The following is a 20,404-nucleotide window of genomic DNA, read 5'->3' as shown; positions in this document are numbered from 1 at the left end:
TATACTTTACTATTGCAAAAATTTTCAACTCTGATTTTGAGAGTGTTTTGGGGAGTTGGCGTTTACAAACTTGTTCACATGCTCAAATCCATCATTTCTATTCAAAGGCCCACTGATAGCTAATTTTATGCTAGTCCATGGGTGTCAAACTCGTGGGGTTTCGAAGGCCGCATTGCAGTTGGTATTTGTGTAAAGGGCCGTAAACAGTTTTTGATAATGTATACTTGAAAGATAGGTGTAGTTTGTGACATATATTGTGATGAAAATATACAGCTGAATGAAGTTTTGTTATTTTCTTAAATTTCTTATTACTTCAATGGACTACATATATGGACTCTGATTCGACAATTATATATGACAAATAAATTTGTGCTATTTAACATTAATATTTGGTATAAAACATATGGGTGGTGAAAATTGTGGACATAAAAAAAAACTGATTTGCTGTTTATTTTGGATTCAATCAATTAAAAAAAAAATCAATAATAAAAAAAAAAAAAAAACTGAAAGTATATATGTAACCTGGATTGGGAACCTCTGTGCTAGAACATAACAAAAAATTCGATGGAATTTGAATGCCAAATGTGAATGTTAGTTCATTTGTGACATCAATATTAACGCATTGTTTTATTAAGTCATACTATAAACAATGTTAAAAAAGTGAAACTCGATTAGTAGCTAATACAGAAGACAAAAAACAACTATTATTCAAATACGTGGGCACGAATGCGGCAACCGCAATGTCAACAAAATTTGAGTGAAATGATGAAATGAAAAGAAAGTTGCTATATATAAGAATTGCACTATATATTATGTATATAAGATTTGCTAAAAAAGAAAAGAAAAATGAAATTAAAAAATATCTCGTTTTCTGTCATATAGACAAATGTTCAAGTATACGTTTTTAGCAGTTTCATATAACTCTACTTTATTTCTACTTCGCAAAAATAAGCAAATTTTTTGTCGCACCTTACGTCGTTCACTGTTTTATTTCCTGATGTTGAGGGTTTATTCATCCCGCAAAATTCATGGTTATCACTATTGTTTGGTTCCTTATCCATCCACATATCAGATGTATTTGTTGTTTGAATTCCGTCCTTCCAAATCCACAAACTAGTGTTTGTATTGCTTCTACGTAGTCCGATCCAGAATTCTGAGTCTAATGTTGTATTTCCGCCATGAATAAGTCCAAGTAGAGACCTAAGTATGAATATTATGAAAATTAAACAATAAAAACAATAAAGCACACACGCTCAAGAAAATTACATGCACTGTTGGCCTTGCCATCGTGTCAAAATAATTCCATGACAGATAAACATTCTTTGCATAATTCGTTTACACTACCCTTCTGATAAACCGTAGTATGTGAGTGTGTGATTGAATTTCGACTGCCCATAGTGCCGAGGATGATAAGATAAAATCAGATTCAAAAATGCGATGAAGATGCATAATATTGTCCGGATTAATGAAAACAAAAAATATTGCGAATGCAGTTGCAGAATTAAATATTGCATTTCATCATATTACCTCCGAATATCGAAATCGCGATATCCAGTCGAGATGAGTTGGCCATTGTATTTTCGGCATTTGTCATCCGCTATTTCATAAGTTTTGGGTTTCTTAAAATACTTATACCAAAGACCGTTACATTCCTTGTAGAAGCCATTTTGCGTTAAAAGGGTTGCTGCAAATAAATTATCGAACGTTAGGTTATCGAACTTCTATTATACGCATATGATGTTGGTTACAAGCAGTTTATTGGAAAGTAAGATTGATATAAGTACTTGATATATGAGCAGGAAGCAATCGCTTTTGAAAGAAAATACAGATAGTAAAATACAAAAGTATAATAAAGGATTTTGCATTAGGACTCAAAACAAGCTGAGTACCAAACACTACCTCTTATAAAGAAACGTTTGCGCATAAAATGGCACTTCCATGCATTATTAGAAGTTGAATTTCATTAAAATGAGTTCTACACTTCTACAGAGAGATTTGTGTGATGTCACTATGACCAGAAAAAACGAATATTAAAAAACGTGATATACTTGGAGTTGTCAGTGCAGAATTGATGTTAACTTTCATGTTATTTTCAAGTTGTTTACTAACATATTTAAACAACTCTTCGTCATTTTCAAGTTTTTCTAGAGAAGTTAGAAAAAGTAGTAAAACATATGCATAAATTTCTGAGTTTCTTATAAATATTAAATTAAAATTATTTTTTACCAAATTGAAATAAATTACTATTTCTAACATTTTAAAAATAAGAATACATATTTCTCATCGCGGCTATTATCAGAGTCTTCAGTGCCATGATTTATCAATATTATAAATTGTCCGGAAAAGTATTTGCTATTGATGTCGTTTTGTGAATATATTAACCATTTCTGAACTGATCTAATAAAGTTTAATTCAAGGCTTTCTTACCCCTAAGTTCCTCAATCTGAAATGATAAAAAATAAAGACTGTAAGTTGTTCTCATTTCAGCATATTATTCGATAATAAAGATAAGTACAGAATCCAAAGAAATTCTGATTCAAGATAACAAAATCAGTAATTTCACGATGAAGTCAAACTATTTATATCAACTATATTGACTAAGGATCCAGCACCGAGTTGATAAAATGTACTTTGAGTCCAACTTATTACTGCAGGTAAATAAAATAGAACCTAAAAACAACAATTTTACACCAAAAAATCTTGGCGTTCGCGTTATTTTTCAGTTTCCATTAAAGGTAGTTTTAACTTTTAACAATTTTTATATACAAATAATGATTGACAGTACTGGGCAATAAAAAATTCCTCACCGTAGAGAATTCATACTGTCTACAGATTTCTCCTACAGACTCACAAGTGTCAGTCGCTGTCGACAATATGACTGTTAAAAACAATTTCATATCTGTAAGGTTTTAAAAAGGAATGTTCCAAACGAGCCAAGACGTTTAAAAGTGTCTTCTTACACAAAATCAGTAAATGACAATTATTTAGCATCAAGTCCCCCAATATATTTCAACTATTAACAAAATATGATGGTAATACTCAAAATATGTGATGCTCAATATTAAAAGCATTTCCGTGGTTTAAAAATTATCATGTCGTTTGATGGAACTATATATTTCAATTCATATAGCTGACTTTGGGGTCAAGTTTATCGTATTTATTTCATATATACATAAACATATAAAAACAAGACTTTTATTTTATGTGTTTTAAACCAGTCTTTACTTGGCCAACAACCGTTACTTATACAACTGTACTTCAACAATAAAATAATTCTTGTAACTTTTGAATACTTACTAGACTATATTTATACCGCGGAGAAACTACTATAATAAATACATACAATAAATACAACCGTTGCTTACTTGCAGGTGACAGGAATAGAAGGAAACAACATGAAAAGGTTTTCGCTACCATTATTGCAGTTACTGCCAAATTGCAACACAGTCAAATTCTAGCAGTATGCCTTCCATCACATCTTCCTGAAATGTATCATATCAAGCGACAAAATTTGCCCTTTTATGACGCGCTGATTACTTTAGGAAATCGTTCTTGTATTATATTTACCGCACCGCATGTCATACGAATACAACCTTGTCTTTTTATCTGGCCACCACGTATTGCTTTAGAACGTAGATCATGAATAGTTGTTACAATATACAGTTTAAATGTAGTATAAAAGAAAGTAAGTAATTAAGTATGAGTAATACAAGGAAAAGTTAGTCTACCACTAGAAATAACTATCACATTCAAACATGCTTTGATCGATGGATACTTCCATGAGGTAATTTTTCTCATCCTGTTTTAGCTATACAATTATTGCATACGTGGAAGTACCATTATTTACCATACGAGGAAAAGATAATCCACCTCAAAAATAAATACGTTCGTGGTCGATGGATCCAACCATGACAAAATTGTTCATATCATCTTTTATCTATATTCATAACATACGTACCTTAGCGGAGAAAACCCCAACTTGACTTCTTCAGAGGTTAAATGAGCACACAATATATTGCAGTGACAAATGTTCGTATATTGCCGAGTTATACGATCGAATTGAAATGATCCAAATACAGATATATTCAAATATACACTTATATCTTAATACAAGTTATGCAGTAATCCGAATAAGCAATGCAACAAAGAAAAACATGAAAAACACTATTTTCTCATTTGTCGTAAAGAGGCCGGAAACACGTTATTGATCGCTCGGTACACCGAGGCACTGCATGCAGGCAAAGGGCTTGTTGCGATGAATCACCATTATAGAAATAGGCCAAAATAACCTCTTTTTATTGAATTCAACATTCTAATATTACAAAGGGGTTAAATAACATTAAAATCCATAGCAAACATTCCCAGCATGATGTTCAATAATATACATTGTATATACTTTTCGATTCTACATTCAACTTGCAATATTTTTAGACACGATTGTACAATATTTCAGACATTTTACGCTGGCAATATTTTGGACGATGAAAATATTATTTTGTTTTGTGGGTTTGTAATAACGAATGTAGTATGATAGAAAATTTATATCAGCGATATAGGTAAGCAAAATCGTGCTATTTTATGTAATATGTAAAAAGCATGTACAAAAGAGCTCAAGGTTATATCAGTGAGTACTGAACCAATGAATACATTTAACGTCAACCATTAAAAGGCAAGTTACGTGGATTATAGTGAGTCAAGCATGAACGCAAAATCGCTCTCATTGTTAATGCATTTTTACGTAATACCTAGCACAGGGGTGGGCAACCTTTTTCGGCTGCGTGCCAAAATCAGCTAAATTTAACGACAAAATTCTCCTGCGTGTCGCCCAATATTAAAAACCACGATTTGCTACCTTCAAAGCAAAAATACACAATAATAAACCTTTTAAACATGTACAGACAGATTCACTTTTCAGGAAAATACCAGTTCGTAAATAAATTTGATTACTTTTCTTATTCTATATCAGTGATACCTCTGCTGCTGCATTACCGCTGATAGAGATTTTGCATTGGGTTTATATTTTGTAACTTTCGAAGAATTACACGAACTACTGGTTTCATCTTTCATGCTACTCCTGGTACGAGACCTAATAAAGTTCATAACTGAGAACAGAGATTCAAAAGCATAATATGTAGATGAAAACATGGAGAGTAATGCGGTTGCAAAGTTTTTAGCACACAAAAAATCTTCGACAATGGCATCCCAATCACGGAATAGGTTGTTTTCTGCACTTCTCTTTTGTATTCCCTTCCCTAATCGCTCATATTTATTTCGAAGTCGACTCATAACAATAAGTTAGCAAGTAACTGTGACCAACATGAGTTGTAAAACTTCATAAATCAAGCAGAAATGAAGAAAAAGGGTGGCACAGACAAACTAAATTACGTAAGAATGTAGCCAAATTTCTCGAAAGCTCACTTATTTGTTACGTCATAATATATGGACGGATTCTTAACAAACGATATATATTGAATAAACGAACACCAAGTTTCTCGTTTTTGAGGCCTTGCTCGCGTGCCGAATAAATGGACCAGGGGTTGCCCACTCCTGATCTAGCATCTTGCATTCCTGACCTGTTGATTCAGGTCTCAAATGGCCACGTGTTGCTATGACGATGAAGTAGAATTGGCGCTTTGATTTTTTGTTATCTTCTGTGCTAGCGCGCGGCGCGTGTTGTGAATGAAATTAAACTTGACAAAATATTGTTTACATTTAAATGAGATCCAACCAAGGGCAGATATTAAATAAGTGCGCTTCGTTATGATACCCAGTAAATTGTCGCAAGTGGGAAAAAACAAGTTGGTTTATTTCGAAGATTAGCAAAAAATAATTTACTCTTCTTCGCGCTTTTTGGCAAATAATTTTGATAACAATAATTAAAATAATCGACTTTTTCAGAGGAGGATTTTTCGTTGCGCAAAATATTCTATCCATGACTCATACCAGCATTCAAAATGCCTAGAAATATTCATTCAATTTTGTTCAACGTAACTTAAGGCTGGGTCGACTTACGAAAACATAAAAGCAATATTAATCTAAAATACCACGGCAATCTCGGGACATAAAATGTATGGAAAACTGCCCGATTATAATTAATTTATGATTGAATTTTTGAATTCGTTATCGTCAATACCGAAATCCTCAATAGAATACCAAGAAATACTATTTATTTTAGTACAATAATAAATTGATTGTTTCCCCGAAAATAGGACATAGCCTGAATTTTAAAAATGATTTAAATATGAGAACCTTTTATACTACTGCAAATCATTCTCTTTATACTACTAGTAGTTTTTAAAGAGGTTTTATGTGAATTATTCAACCGAAAATGAACATATTTAAAAAAGCTGTTGAATTTTAATAGCCAGGTTGGAGGTAACACTTATCTCATTTTGGGATATATTCAATATTTCATATTCGAAAATGATAATTTAGAGTGTGTTCGAAAAAGTGAATTATTCACTCTTGACCACGCCTGGTTAGATATATATTTAGTTAACGTATCAATCATATAATGATCATGGCATAACAATATATATATATATTAGTTATCTCTCTCACTAAAATGGTGAATTGAGTCGCAAATTAGATATTAGTTAAGGAAACCTTTTGTGTTCTACAATCTTTGGATTAAAAAATCTGCCTTGTTTTGCTCCTCACAGAAAAATTTTCACACTCTAAGAAATATTTACCGGCAATCGCCTGGCATTACATATTACTGGAATGTAGTTGTGAAATTTTAATGCGATTTTAAGGTGAATATCACAAGAATTTTCGGTAAAATCGCTGTTGATCACCTGTAAATTTTACAGGATTTCCCTAGTAATCCTTACAATTTTTTTTACGGTAATTTTCCCGACAATGCGTAGAAATATTTACCGACGCTAGCCTGTGAATTTACATTACAAATTCGGTGAATTTACATTCAGAACACGGTAAAAATTACCGTAAATATCCTGGCATTACATTTTACAGGACATGATCAGTAAAAATCACAGACTATTATTCTATGAAACAAGGTTTATTCAAAAAATAAATGTGAACGTGAAATGAATGATTAAACTTGGAAAAATGAGAAATTGTATAGTGAAAAGTTAGAAATGCGAGGTAAACAGAAACTTCTTGTTGAAGAAGTTTATGCTCGCAGGGTATCCGTTCACATAGTTTCTTTAAACAAGTCTCTATAGAAAGTATTTGTGAGAGAATAGTCTATGGCAGAAGGGGAGTCTTTCCGGGTTAGTGTTGCCCATGCTGATTGTATTGCATTATCCATTTGCTTTTACGAACTCTTACGAACTGGTATTTTCTTCTTCATAACTTCAAGTTATCTGAAATGGAATGTACAAAGAGTTTTACCCAAACAACTCCAAAATTTAAAAATATTACCTAATTTTCGAATAAGATTTAACATTTTGTAGTATTCAATCAACCAATCTAATTCTTTTGCTAGTGAGAAATATCTGAAATTATTTAATTGCATGTACTAGCATACATTACAATATCCCACCTTTCTATAAACTTTTATATTTTCTTTTCCTCTTGGAGTTCAAGGACAAAAATCTGTGGGCAATCAATCGATACAGACTTTTCCAGTATTACCAAACTTTGTAGATCAGATGGAAGAGGTACCTGAAATAGTATTTAAATGGAATAAATTATTTAAAAGTCCCTAAATAATAAAAATTACACTCCTAATACTTTATTGCCAGAGCAGATGACAAAGTTCCTCTTTTAGCAATTTAAAATTAACATTATAACTAACCTCAAATACTTCTTCCTTGAAATAACATGTTAGTAAGAATCTCAAATATTTTGAAGCCTATGACATTGAATTTTTCACAGTTCAGAGTTGGGGCAGACAATTTGATCATGCCTGCATAATCAGATTCTTCAGTTTCTAAAGCGAAAACACTGTTAAAAAGGAATGTATTCATTCCCCAACTTCATTATATGTAATATGTTCAAATTCGGTCTTATTCAAAGGAGAAATTCAACCAAATTTATAGAATTGGTTTTAGTAAATATGCAGAATAAGGTAGATAAATGTTGTTTTAATTTTCTATTTATAGTGTCATAAGTTAAAGGGAAATCTAGTGTTTTTATGACAGTTAAATGTGAATTGCTGTTTTTCAAATTAAACTGTTCTGAATTAGTCCTAGAATCAATAATTTAAAATATCATTATCAAATATGTCTGTCTGTAGATGATTTTCAATCACTGAATCAGTATATAAATATATGAGTATGTAATTGATACCGGGTCTCCCTAAAACCAGGCACTCGCGAATTCAGGCACTTTTTCAGGCTCCATTTCAGGCACTTTGATATTTTTTTATTTTTACTGTACGTCATTGGGATTTCCAATTTACCTGACAAGATAATTAGACTTTAAATAATTTTTTGCATCCCTATATTGCAATAAAACAATATTATTCCCAATTTATTAGGGTATAAATAATTTTTCAATAGTAAAATGTGGCAACATTGATTACAAAATATAGAAATCAGGCACTTGTGAAATTTCAGGCACTTGGTCAAAACCTATTTTACAATGTATCTGATTACTCTGAAGCAGAAAATTAAATATATACACTTTGTATGGTTGAATTTACAACTTTTTGGTAAAATACAATACCGTTTGTGACTGATGGAGGCGTGTCATATTTCGCAAGTGCCTGATTTTTCATTTTTCTCGGTGATAGTTGCCATATTTTTTCGCAATTATTTTCTTAAATTATTTGCGTCAGCACTTACTATTCTTTGCTTTCTAACGCAAATTCATTGTTCCACAACAATTTGAGCGGTTTTAATATTGCAATGAGTAATACCATTTGACAACATATGGTCAACCATTGTACTTTCTGGATTTATTTGAAATTGAATATGAATAATAAAATCTGGCAACCTCAAGCACAAAATACTAAAACCAGGCACTTGTAAAATTTCAGGCATTTCGTAAAAACCTATTTCTCGATGTTTTTTCTTACTTTGAAGCAGAAAACTAAAATATACACTCTTTTGTATGATTGAAATGACGTCTTTTTGGTAAAAAACAAGAACGATTGGGACTGGTCATGAGGGGTCAAATTTCGCAAGTGCCTGATTTTTCATTTTTTTCGATAACAGTTGCCATATATTTTCGCAACAATTTTTCTAGATTATTTGCTTCAGCACTTACTATTCTTTGCTTTCTAACGACAATGATTTGAGCGTTTTTAATATTGCAATGAGCAATACCATTTGACAACATATGGTCAACCATCGTACTTTCTGGATTTATTTGAAATTGAATATGAATAATAAAATCTGGCAACCTCAAGCACAAAATACTAAAACCAGGCACTTGTGAAATTTCAGGCACTTCGTAAAAACCTATTTCTCGGTGTTTTTATACACTTTGAAGCAGAAAACTAAAATATACACTCTTTTTTATGATTGAAATGACGTCTTTTTGGTAAAAAACAAAAACGATTGGGACTGGTGATGAGGGGTCAAATTTTGCAAGTGCCTGATTTTTCATTTTTTTCGATAACAGTTGCCATATATTTTCGCAACAATTTTTCTAAATTATTTGAGTTAGAACTTACTAATCATTGCTTTGTGAAAGGAATTCCTAGTTCTACAACAATTTCAGCGTTTTTACAATGAGCAATATTATTTGACAACATATACATAAACATCGTACTTTTTGGATTTATTTGAAATTGAATAGGAATGATAAAATCTGGCAACAGCAAGCACAAAATACTAAAACCAGGCACTTGTGAAATTTCAGGCACTTTGTAAAAACCTATTTCTCGATGTTTATACTTACTTTGAAGCAGAAAACTAAAATATACACTCTTTTGTATGATTGAAATGACGTCTTTTTTGGTAAAAAAAGAAAAACGATTGGGACTTGTGATGAGGGGTCAAATTTCGCAAGTGCCTGATTTTTCATTTTTTTTCGATTACAGTTGCCATATATTTTGCAATATATTTCATAAAATCATTTTCGTCAGAACTTAGTACTTACTATACTTTGCTTTCTCGGTAAAATGTTTTTTAAGACAATCCGATGTATATTGAGTGCTATTCTTATCGCTAATTTCAATTCGACGTCTGCCCGAAGGTGGTGCAAGTATTTATATTTGAAGTGAGTACATACCTCTTCAAAACGCCCAGATGGAAGATTGAACAAGTCGGAGTCAACAAAAATTCAATCACATTTGGAACGTTGTCGCACTGCATCGTCGCCACTCATATACTCTGACATTCCGATGCATGAATTTTGCTTTCTGGAAAATAATAATTGGAGTGTCTGTTAAAGTGCGAAATGTATACGGGAGCACGTACAATATCAATGCTTCGTTTGCAAGCGTTGGTATCATGATACATGTGAGAAATTATCAAAGCGAAATTGTGGAAGTGTAAAACTTGTATTCGGTAAGTCGGTGTTGCAAATGTGGGTATTTTCAGGGCGCTCTCGTAGTAGCCTATGTGCTCCAAGATGGCGCACAACCTATTACCTCTATCTCGGTACACATACTATGTTCGGGTTGTGTGCCAACTTTGTGCACATACTACGGGAGCACCATTTTCTGCACAACCTATTCTGATGCTCATTCGCGACATGAAGAAACTATACGCCCGACATATAAGAGTAGCAAACAATACACAAAACCTTTTCATGTTTAATTTCAGAACTGACATTTAAAATTTTCAATTCTTAGATCTGTGGTTTTACCTGATTGCAAGATACGTAAATCATATCATGTCAAAATAGAACAAATAGTAAGGATTTTCATTGGATACTCAATATTTCTAATAATTTTCAAATTGAAAGCTTCGATTAGTGTTCACTCATACACTTCCTTTGTGAAGTTGTGTTTTTAATGTTTTATCTCCTTAATAAATTCAAATTTATATCCCCAATTACTGATGAAGAAAGATCTATAATCGAGAGTTTAATACGGCTTCTGTGACATTAAAAACAATTACTGTTTTACGTTTTTATATATTTGTAACTTTTTGAATAATGCAAAAAAAATCGTTGACTGACTACTGGCGTGTTGAATATTGAAGGATTTTTATTGTAACATTCGTTTAACGATGCTTTTAAGCCTAACTTTGGGCATATCAGCTACCTGATGTCATTCGCCGAGCGAATTTTGTTTAGGTGACATTGCCATCTCGTATTTACCATCCTGTAGCCATTCTTCTTATTTAGGAACTACGTGTTTTACAGTTAGCTGTTACAGCATGAAATAATGTACAAATAATTCTACGTAAACTATCCATGAAATCCATTCCATAAACTATCCATGAAAAGATATTACAGTCAGATCTTCAGGTTGTAAAGAATATTATACAACAGCAACGTCAAGTGATTGAATATCTTTATTGTAGCCGTGGTTGAACACCGCTGGTTGTCAATATAGATTTTGCACAGGCTTTTATACATTTTGTGAACGGTAAATTATGTTCTATTAGGGGATAATGTGACTTGGATACGTATTATAAAAAATTCTATACGACATAAGTCAATTGTTTCTGTTATGTAGTTTATATGAAGTCATAGGCCGAATTACATTATTAAAATCGTCGTCCGATAACAATTAAAACTGGAATTTCGAACTAATATTGCCAGAAGACAAATTAGGTTCTTTAAAACAATGCGATTGTTGCTACCTGGGTAATATATTACGTCGAAATGTTTATAACAAATTAGAAGAAGTTTTGAACCAATTTCAAGGGTTCCGAACATTACTATAAAGATGTCGTCTGAATAACTAATATTCTTTACAGATCTGTCAAATTTAAACCCGTATTTAAATAATACATATGTAATACTTTTGAATTAATAAAAATAAACAACACAATGTCATTCAAACTTTACAATATTCAAATAGTGATTGGTTTAATTAAATACCAATTTCCGGAGTAGATACTGATGTTAAAAGTTTAATTCCATTTATGCTAAGTGGAGCTCTCATACAAACATTGACTTTTATAAAATAATGCAATAGGGAAACAACATATAAAAAAAAGACAAAAATTATAGAGATATGGCAACTACCATTGACAAAACCAAAAAATCAGGCACTTGCTAAATTTGCCACATTCCTACCAGTGACAGTTCTTCTTGTTTTGAACAATAAAAATACCAAATTCAGTCATACAAAATATGTATATTTGGATTTTCGGCTTTAAAGTAATCAAAAACATCGGGAAATGGTTTTTTACAAAGTGCCTGAAATTTCACAAGTGCCTGATTTTAGTATTTTGTGCTTGCGGTTGCCAGATTTTATCATTCCTATTCAATTTCAAATCTATAAGTTGTCAAATGATATTGCTCATTGCATTATTAAAAACGCTGAAATTGTTGTAGAACTAGGAATTTCCTTTAAAAAGCAATGATTAGTAAGTTCTGACGAAAAAGATTTTATGAAAAGTATTGCAAAAATATATGGCAACTGTAATCGAAAAAAATGAAAAATCAGGCACTTGCGAAATTTGACCCCTCATGACCAGTCCCAATCGTTCTTGTTTTTTACCAAAAAGACGTCATTTCAATCATACAAAAGAGTGTATATTTTAGTTTTCTGCTTCAAAGTAAGTAAAAACATCGAGAAATAGGTTTTTACAAAGTGTCTGAAATTTCACAAGTGCCTGGTTTTAGTATTTTGTGCTTGAGGTTGCCAGATTTTATTATTCATATTCAATTTCAAATAAATCCAGAAAGTACGATGGTTGACCATATGTTGTCAAATGGTATTGCTCATTGCAATATTAAAAACGCTCAAATTGTTGTGGAACAATGAATTTGCGTTAGAAAGCAAAGTATAGAAAGTGCTGAAGCAAATAATCTAGAAAAATTGTTGCGAAAATATATGGCAACTGTTATCGAAAAAAATGAAAAATCAGGCACTTGCGAAATTTGACCCCTCATCACCAGTCCCAATCGTTCTTGTTTTTTACCAAAAAGACGTCATTTCAAGCATACAAAAGAGTTTATATTTTAGTTTTCTGCTTCAAAGTAAGTAAAAACATCGAGAAATAGGTTTTTACGAAGTGCCTGAAATTTCACAAGTGCCTGGTTTTAGTATTTTGTGCTTGATGTTGCCAGATTTTATTACTCATATTCAATTTCAAATAAATCCAGAAAGTACAATGGTTGACCATATGTTGTCAAATAGTATTGCTCATTGCCATATTAAAAACGCTCAAATTGTTGTGGAACAATGAATTTGCGTTAGAAAGCAAAGAATAGTAAGTGCTGACGCAAATAATTCAAAAAAATAATTGCGAAAAAATATGGCAACTGTCACCGAGAAAAATGAAAAATCAGGCACTTGCGAAATATGACACGTCTCCATCAGTCACAAACGGTATTGTATAGGATAGGATTTACATATTTATCCCGGGGGAGAGGAAAGCCGATAAGACGGCTTATCCATATGGCGAACCACGGCCTCTCGTCCGGTTACCATTCCAAGTCGGGTATGGGATTTAGTTTTTTACTGTATTGTTTGTTTTCGGAAGCATGGACTTGGTGGTGGAGGAAGCCGTAGCCGACTAGCGGTTACGTGAACCACCCAACGACGGCGAGGAGTCCAGCAATCCTCTCGCACATAACCATCCCTGCATTGGATTCGAACCTGCGAACCGACGCAGAGCAATTAGAGGTGCGGTGGCGAGCGTATTCCTAACGCTTAGCCCGTTGAGCCACACCGCCATGTATTTTACCAAAATGTTGTAAATTCAACCATACAAAGTGTATATATTTAATTTTCTGTTTTAGAGTAATCAGATACATTGTAAAATAGGTTTTGACCAAGTGCCTGAAATTTCACAAGTGCCTGATTTCTATATTTTGTAATCAATGTTGCCACATTTTACTATTGAAAAATAATTTATACCCTAATAAATTGGAAATAATATTGTTTTATTGCAATATAGGGATGCAAAAAATTATTTAAAGTCTAATTATCTTGTCAGGTAAATTGGAAATCCCAATGACGTACGGTAAAAATAAAAAATATCAAAGTGCCTGAAATGACCTAGGTAAAGCTAGCGGACACTTCCAGCGGACAGTTACCAATTTTTCCAAATTTGAACCCGCCATGTTCCACGACAGTTGTTGCGAATTCACTTAATTGCGGCTACATGGATGCAAAAAATTAGGCGATTCTCCCTTTTAGAAACTGACAACAGACCTGAAACATAATAAAAAACAAAAATGATTGAAACAACACATTTTTCCTCGGTAAAATGAATTATTGCTCAGAAGCTCATTTATCGACAAAATCTAAAATTTAACTGAGTTGAAGCGTAATTTATGCAAGAAATAATTTTTTTTCATGCAATTCATTAATACCGTGTATTTGATGAAGATATATAAAACATATATTAAATTTAAAAAAAATTCCACCATGCGGAAAGTTGGGAAATACCCCCCAATTTAAGGAAAATTTTTAAGAAATCGTCAATATAACTCAGTTAAAAGCGTAATTTATGCAGGAAATATTATTTTCTCATCCAATTCATTAATACAGTGTATTTGGGGGACAAATATAAAATACATATTGAAATTAAAAAAAAAATCCACCTTGCGGAAAGTAGGGAAATTCCCCTCAATTGAAGAAATAAATATAAGAAATCGTCAATTTAACTCAGTTAAAGCGTAATTTAGGTAAGAAGAAATTTTTTCTCATCCAATTCATTAATGCAGTGTGTTTGGTGGACAAATATAAAATACATATTGAAATTTAAAAAAAATCCACCATGCGGAAAGTAGGGAAATACCCCCCAATTGAAGAAAAAAATATATGAAATCGTCAATTTGACTCAGTTAAAGCGTAATTTAGGCAAGAAGGAATTTTTTCTCATCGAATTCATTAATGCAGTGTGTTTGGTGGACAAATATAAAATACATATTAAAATTAAAAAAAAATCCACTGTGCGGAAAGTAGGGAAATTCCCCCCAATTTGAAGAAAATATTTAACAAATCGTCTATTTAACTCAGTTAAAGCGTAATTTAGGTAAGAAGGAATTTTTTCTCATCCAATTAATTAATGCAGTGTTTTCGGTGGACAAATATAAAATACATATTAAAATTTAGAAAAAATCCACCATGCGGAAAGTAGGGAAATTCCCCCCAATTTGATGAAAATATTCAGTAAATCGTCAATTTACCTCAGTTAAAGCGTAATTTAGGTAAGAAGGAATTTTTTCTCATCCAATTCATTAATGCAGTGTGTTTGGTGGACAAATATAACATACATATTAAAATTTAATAAAAATCCACCATGCGGAAAGTAGGGAAATTCCCCCCAATTTGATGAAAATATTCAGGAAATCGTCTATTTAATTCAGTTAAAGCGTAATTTATGTAAGAAGGAATTTTTTCTCATCCAATTCATTAATGCAGTGTGTTTAGTAGACAAATATAAAATACATATTAAAATTTAAAAAAAAATCAACCGTGCGGAAAGTAGGGAAATTCCCCCCAATTAAAGAAAAAAGTATAAGAAATCGTCAATTCAACTCAGTTAAAGCTTAATTTAGGTAAGAAGGAATGCTTTCTCATCCAATTCATTGGTGCAGTGTGTTTGTTGGAAAAATATAAAATACATATTAAAATTTAAAAAAAATCCACCGTGCGGAAAGTAGGGAAATTCCCCCCAATTGAAGAAAAAAATATAAGAATTCGTCAATTTAACTCAGTTAAAGCGTAATTTAGGTAAGAAGGAATGTTTTCTCATCCAATTCATTAATGCAGTGTGTTTCGTGGACAAATATAAAATACATATTAAAATTTAAAAAAAATCCACCGTGCGGAAAGTAGGGAAATTCGTTACACTCGAAATATGGACACAAAGATGACGCACAACCTGAATATAAAAGGTGTACCAGGATAGGTTCAGATTTAGAATCTAGATTGTACGCTTTCGGGAGCGCAGGAAAAAACCCATTTATGTAAAAAATTATTTTTTCTCATTCAATTTATTAATACAGTGTATTTGATGGAGATATATAAAATACGTATTGAAATTTAAAAAAAATCCACCGTGCGGAAAGTGTTGAATTTCCCCCCAATTTAAGAAAAAAATATAGGAAATCGTCAATTTAACTCAGTTGAAGCGTAATTTTTGCAGGAAAGAACATTTTCTCATCCAATTCATTAATACAGTGTATTTGGTGGACATATATAAAACACATATTAAAATTTAAAAAAATTTCTTTCGCACTTAATAATATAATAAAATCATGCAAGGTCTTTGTATTTAATTATGTTATGACCAGTGGTGTGATTCAAATTTTTTGTCAGCCGGTTCCATCACAAAAGTCATATTTTTCGGCCGGTTCTGTTGCAAACAGAACATTGACAGTAACCAGTAATTCTAACCCGTTCGCTCATCTCATAAAATTTCGTGAAGCGGTTCTATAGAACCGGTGCGAACCGGCTTAATCCCACCACTGGTTATGACGCAATTTTTTCGCAAACTATTTTTCTATGCTTTGTTTTTCAGGTCGTGTTTTTGAACACCAGTGTGAATTCTATATGATGTATTCACGAGTCAATACTAACATCGAAATACGGAATGTAAAAATCTCATTCAAGTCAAAGGATGTGATAAATGATGTGTCTTCGTCCTGGTGGTTCCTGATTCATTGTTTAAACTTCTTGGACTGACACGAAGATCTTATGATCTTTTTAATTTAATACGTAAAATATTTATGATTTCTTTTTCAATATTCGACGAGCATTAATAGCAATGGAATTGTATTTCATAATTCATATAATTTTGTCATCGCGGTACATTTGATTTGCATTAGAAATAAACGTTTATTTCATTAGGTATTCAAGTTATATTATTTTTGTATTGCTGCTATGTCCATGCACTATACCTTTTTGCCCAAATCTCAAATAACTTTGATAATAATTTCCCTCATATAATAACAAATTCTGCAACTAGTGCCCAATTAGAAAAACAGCCGTCTAACATTCAAATTATAAAAAGAATTGCATGTCGGAATGGATGTCGGTTTTTATATAAAGTTTATTAAAAAAATCTCGTGATTTTCTACAATGTAATTTTATTTTTGATAAATGAACACAAAAGACCTCTTCCAAAAAAAAAAACATAGTGTTATTCTTCAAAAGAAAATAAATCTAAATCCTGTCTAAATTTCGGGAAAACACGGTAAGAAGTGCTGTACAGTGTACAAAACTGCTATGCGTAAAAAAGCCACATTGTGTAGCATATTTTTGTTCCTTTGAGAAGATCGTAAAACGGAAACTTTCACATATTAGAATTTAAATTTGATTTAATTTCTTTTGTTTTTTCGAAGATTTACGTACTCGAGTCACTACCGATCCTAATAACCAGTATACAGTATATAATTAATCATATCTTTCTACATCTTTTCACGACCCACTAAGATTCCTTTTGCAACCCACCAGTGGGTCGTGACCCATAGTTTGGGAACCGCTGGCCGTAACGTATTTGTTTTTAGTGTTCACTTTTTTTATTGTGTTTAGTGTTCCCCTTATTCATTGTGTTTATTGTTCACCTTATTCATTGTTCATTCAATAATAACAGTAGTACTTCGGTTGTCGGTGTTCGAACCATTCTTGATTCCCCGCGACTTCCCTTCCCTAATAAAACTGTGTACTATTTTCTTGTAATTTGTGCCTGTGTTATTTATTTATTTTTTACTGGTTGGAAAAAATAAATAAACTTGAATTATCAAATTTCATTTCTCGCCAGACATGTTTATGATGTCACAGTTCATTATTGACTTGTAATGAATAGGATGAGAAAAAATTATTTCTTGCATAAATGGGGTATTCCCTGCGCTCCCGAAAGCGTACAATCTAGATTCTAAAGCTAAACCTATCCTGGTACACCTACTATTTTCAGGTGGTGCGTCATCTTTGTGCTCATATTTCGGGAGCGCCGGATTTCCCTACTTTCCGCACGGTGGAATTTTTTTTAAATTTTAATATGTATTTTATACTTGTCCACCAAACACACTGCATTAATGAATTGGATGAGAAAAAATTCCTTCTCACCTAAATTACGCTTTACCTGAGTTAAATTGACAATTTTTTATATTTTTTTCTTTAATTGGGGGGAATTTCCCTACTTTCCGCACGGTGGATTTTTTTTAAATTTCAATATGTATTTTATATTTGTCCACCACATACACTGTATCAATGAATTGGATGAGAAAATATTCTTTCCTGCATAAATTACGTTTTAACTGAGTTAAATTGACGATTTCTTAAAACTTTTTCTTAAATTGGGGGGTATTTCCCAACTTTCCGCATGATAGAATTTTTTTTAAATTCAATATGTGTTTTATACATCTTTATCAAATACCCTGTATTAATGAATAGGATGAGAAAAAATTATTTCTTGCATAAATGGGGTATTTCCTGCGCTCCCGAAAGCGTACAATCTGGATTCTAAAGCTAAACCTATCCTGGTACACCTACTATTTTCAGGTGGTGCGTCATCTTTGTGCTCATATTTCGGGAGTACCGAATTTCCCTACTTTCCGCACGGTGGATTTTTTTTAAATTTTAATATGTATTTTATACTTGTCCACCAAATACACTGTATCAATGAATTGGATGAGAAAATATTCTTTCTTGCATAAATTACGCTTTAAGTAAGTTAATTAGACTATTTCTTAAATATTTTCATCAAATTGGGAGAATTTCCCTATTTTCCGCACGGTGGAATTTTTTTTAAATTTACTATGTGTTTTATATATATTCACCAAATATACTGTATCAATGAATGGGATGGGAAAAAATTCCTTCCTATCTAAATTACGCTTTAACTGTGTTAAATTGACGATTTCTTATATTTTTTTCTTTAATTAGGGGGAATTTCCCTACTTTCCGCACGGTGGATTTTTTTTTAAATCTTGATATGTATTTTATATTTGTCCACCAAACACACTGCATTAATGAATTGGGTGAGAAAAAATTCCTTCTTACCTAAATTACGCTTTACCTGAGTTAAATTGACAATTTTTTATATTTTTTTCTTTAATTGGGGGGAATTTCCCTACTTTCCGCATGGTGGATTTTTTTTAAATTTCAATATGTATTTTATATTTGTCCACCAAACACACTGCATTAATGAATGGGATGAGAAAAAATTCTTTCTTACCTAAATTACGCTTTACCTGAGTTAAATTGACAATTTTTTATATTTTTTTCTTTAATTGGGGGGAATTACCCTACTTTCCGCACGGTGGATTTTTTTTAAATTCTAATAGGTATTTTATATTTGTCCACCAAACACACTGCATTAATGAATTGGATGAGAAAAAAATCCTTCTTGCCTAAATTACGCTTTAACTGAGTCAAATTGACGATTTCTTATATTTTTTTCTTCAATTGGGGGGAATTTCCCTACTTTGCGCACGGTGGATTTTTTTTAAATTTTAATATGTATTCTATATTTGTCTACCAAACACACTGCATTAATGAATTGGATGAGAAAAAATTCATTCTTACCTAAATTACGCTTTAACTGAGTCAAATTGACGATTTCTTATATTTTTTTCTTCAATTGAGGGGAATTTCCCTACTTTCCGCACGGTGGATTATTTTTAAATTTCAATATGTATTTTATATTTGTCCAACAAATACACTGTATTATTGAATTGGATGAGAAAATATTATTTCCTGCATAAATTACGCTTTTAACTGAGTTATATTGACGATTTCTTAAAAATTTTCCTTAAATTGGGGGGTATTTCCCAACTTTCCGCATGGTGGAATTTTTTTAAAATTTAATATATGTTTTATATATCTTCATCAAATACACTGTATTAATGAATTGCATGAGAAAAAAATATTTCTTGCATAAATTACGCTTCAACTCAGTTAAATTTTAGATTTTGTCGATAAATGAGCTTCTGAGCAATAATTCATTTTACCGAGGAAAAAATGTGTTGTTTCAATCATTTTTTTTTTTTTTTATGTTTCAGGTCTGTCGTCAGTTTCTAAAAGGGAGAATCGCCTAATTTTTTGCATCAATGTAGCCGCAATTAAGTGAATTCGCGACAACTGTCGTGGAACATGGCGGGTTCAAATTTGGAAAAATTGGTAACTGTCTGCTGGAAGTGTCCGCTAGCTTTACCTAGGTCCTGAAATGGTGCCTGAATTCGCAAGTGCCTGGTTTTAGGGAGACCCATTGATACCTGTTTATTCTAATGCCATATTCTTCAAGCCACGGTTTCTGGGTGTAGAGCAACGTCACCCCTTCCCCTGTTCATGTGTTCCCTGTAGTCCAGTCTGGGTTTGCGATCATCATAAAGCTGTTGGTAATTTGACGGTTTATCTTGATTCAGTAATTAGATGTTAACATTTCAAGTCTAGAGCTGTAAAGAGGGC

At 32.1% G+C, this 20,404-nt stretch overlaps 1 protein-coding gene and 1 long non-coding RNA gene across 4 annotated transcripts; both read right to left on the bottom strand.

Annotated features, from left to right (window-relative positions):
* LOC120335443 (C-type lectin-like) lies at window positions 1-5,305 on the bottom strand. 3 transcript variants are annotated; one of them, XM_078110093.1, is made up of 7 exons: window positions 3,959-5,305; window positions 3,366-3,623; window positions 2,808-2,878; window positions 2,428-2,443; window positions 2,049-2,144; window positions 1,528-1,684; window positions 1-1,200 (listed from the first exon to the last, which is right to left on the bottom strand). In XM_078110093.1, exons 2-7 carry the CDS (start codon window positions 3,415-3,417, stop codon window positions 924-926), a joined length of 669 nt encoding a protein of 222 aa, XP_077966219.1. In that variant the 5' UTR covers window positions 3,418-3,623; window positions 3,959-5,305; the 3' UTR covers window positions 1-923. The 3 variants fall into 3 exon arrangements, with proteins under 3 accessions (XP_077966219.1, XP_077966220.1, XP_077966218.1); XM_078110094.1 differs by having other exon boundaries at window positions 3,366-3,482; XM_078110092.1 differs by lacking the exon at window positions 3,959-5,305 and having other exon boundaries at window positions 3,366-3,952.
* Window positions 5,306-7,196: 1,891 nt separating this feature from the next.
* LOC120333466 (uncharacterized) lies at window positions 7,197-20,382 on the bottom strand. The gene is made up of 4 exons (XR_013479920.1): window positions 20,212-20,382; window positions 7,763-7,897; window positions 7,508-7,629; window positions 7,197-7,328 (listed from the first exon to the last, which is right to left on the bottom strand). It is a non-coding gene; the product is annotated as an uncharacterized LOC120333466 (long non-coding RNA).
* Between the last annotated feature and the right edge of the window lie 22 nt (window positions 20,383-20,404).

The sequence above is a fragment of the Styela clava genome, chromosome 2, assembly GCF_964204865.1.
Source record: "Styela clava chromosome 2, kaStyClav1.hap1.2, whole genome shotgun sequence".
NCBI classification, from domain to species: domain Eukaryota; kingdom Metazoa; phylum Chordata; class Ascidiacea; order Stolidobranchia; family Styelidae; genus Styela; species Styela clava.
Note: the sequence above shows the minus strand (reverse complement) of the source record. Positions and strands in the feature narration are given on the sequence as shown.

Bases quoted from the DNA above. Each gene is read 5' to 3' on its own strand.
- LOC120335443 (XM_078110093.1), bottom strand. From the start codon at position 3,417: ATGGTAGCGAAAACCTTTTCATGTTGTTTCCTTCTATTCCTGTCACCT. The intron at 1,685-2,048 runs GTATATCACGTT...ATTTATTTGCAG, and splicing joins TTCTGCACTGACAACTCCAA to CAACCCTTTTAACGCAAAAT. The intron at 1,201-1,527 runs GTAATATGATGA...ATTCATACTTAG, and splicing joins CGCGATTTCGATATTCGGAG to GTCTCTACTTGGACTTATTC.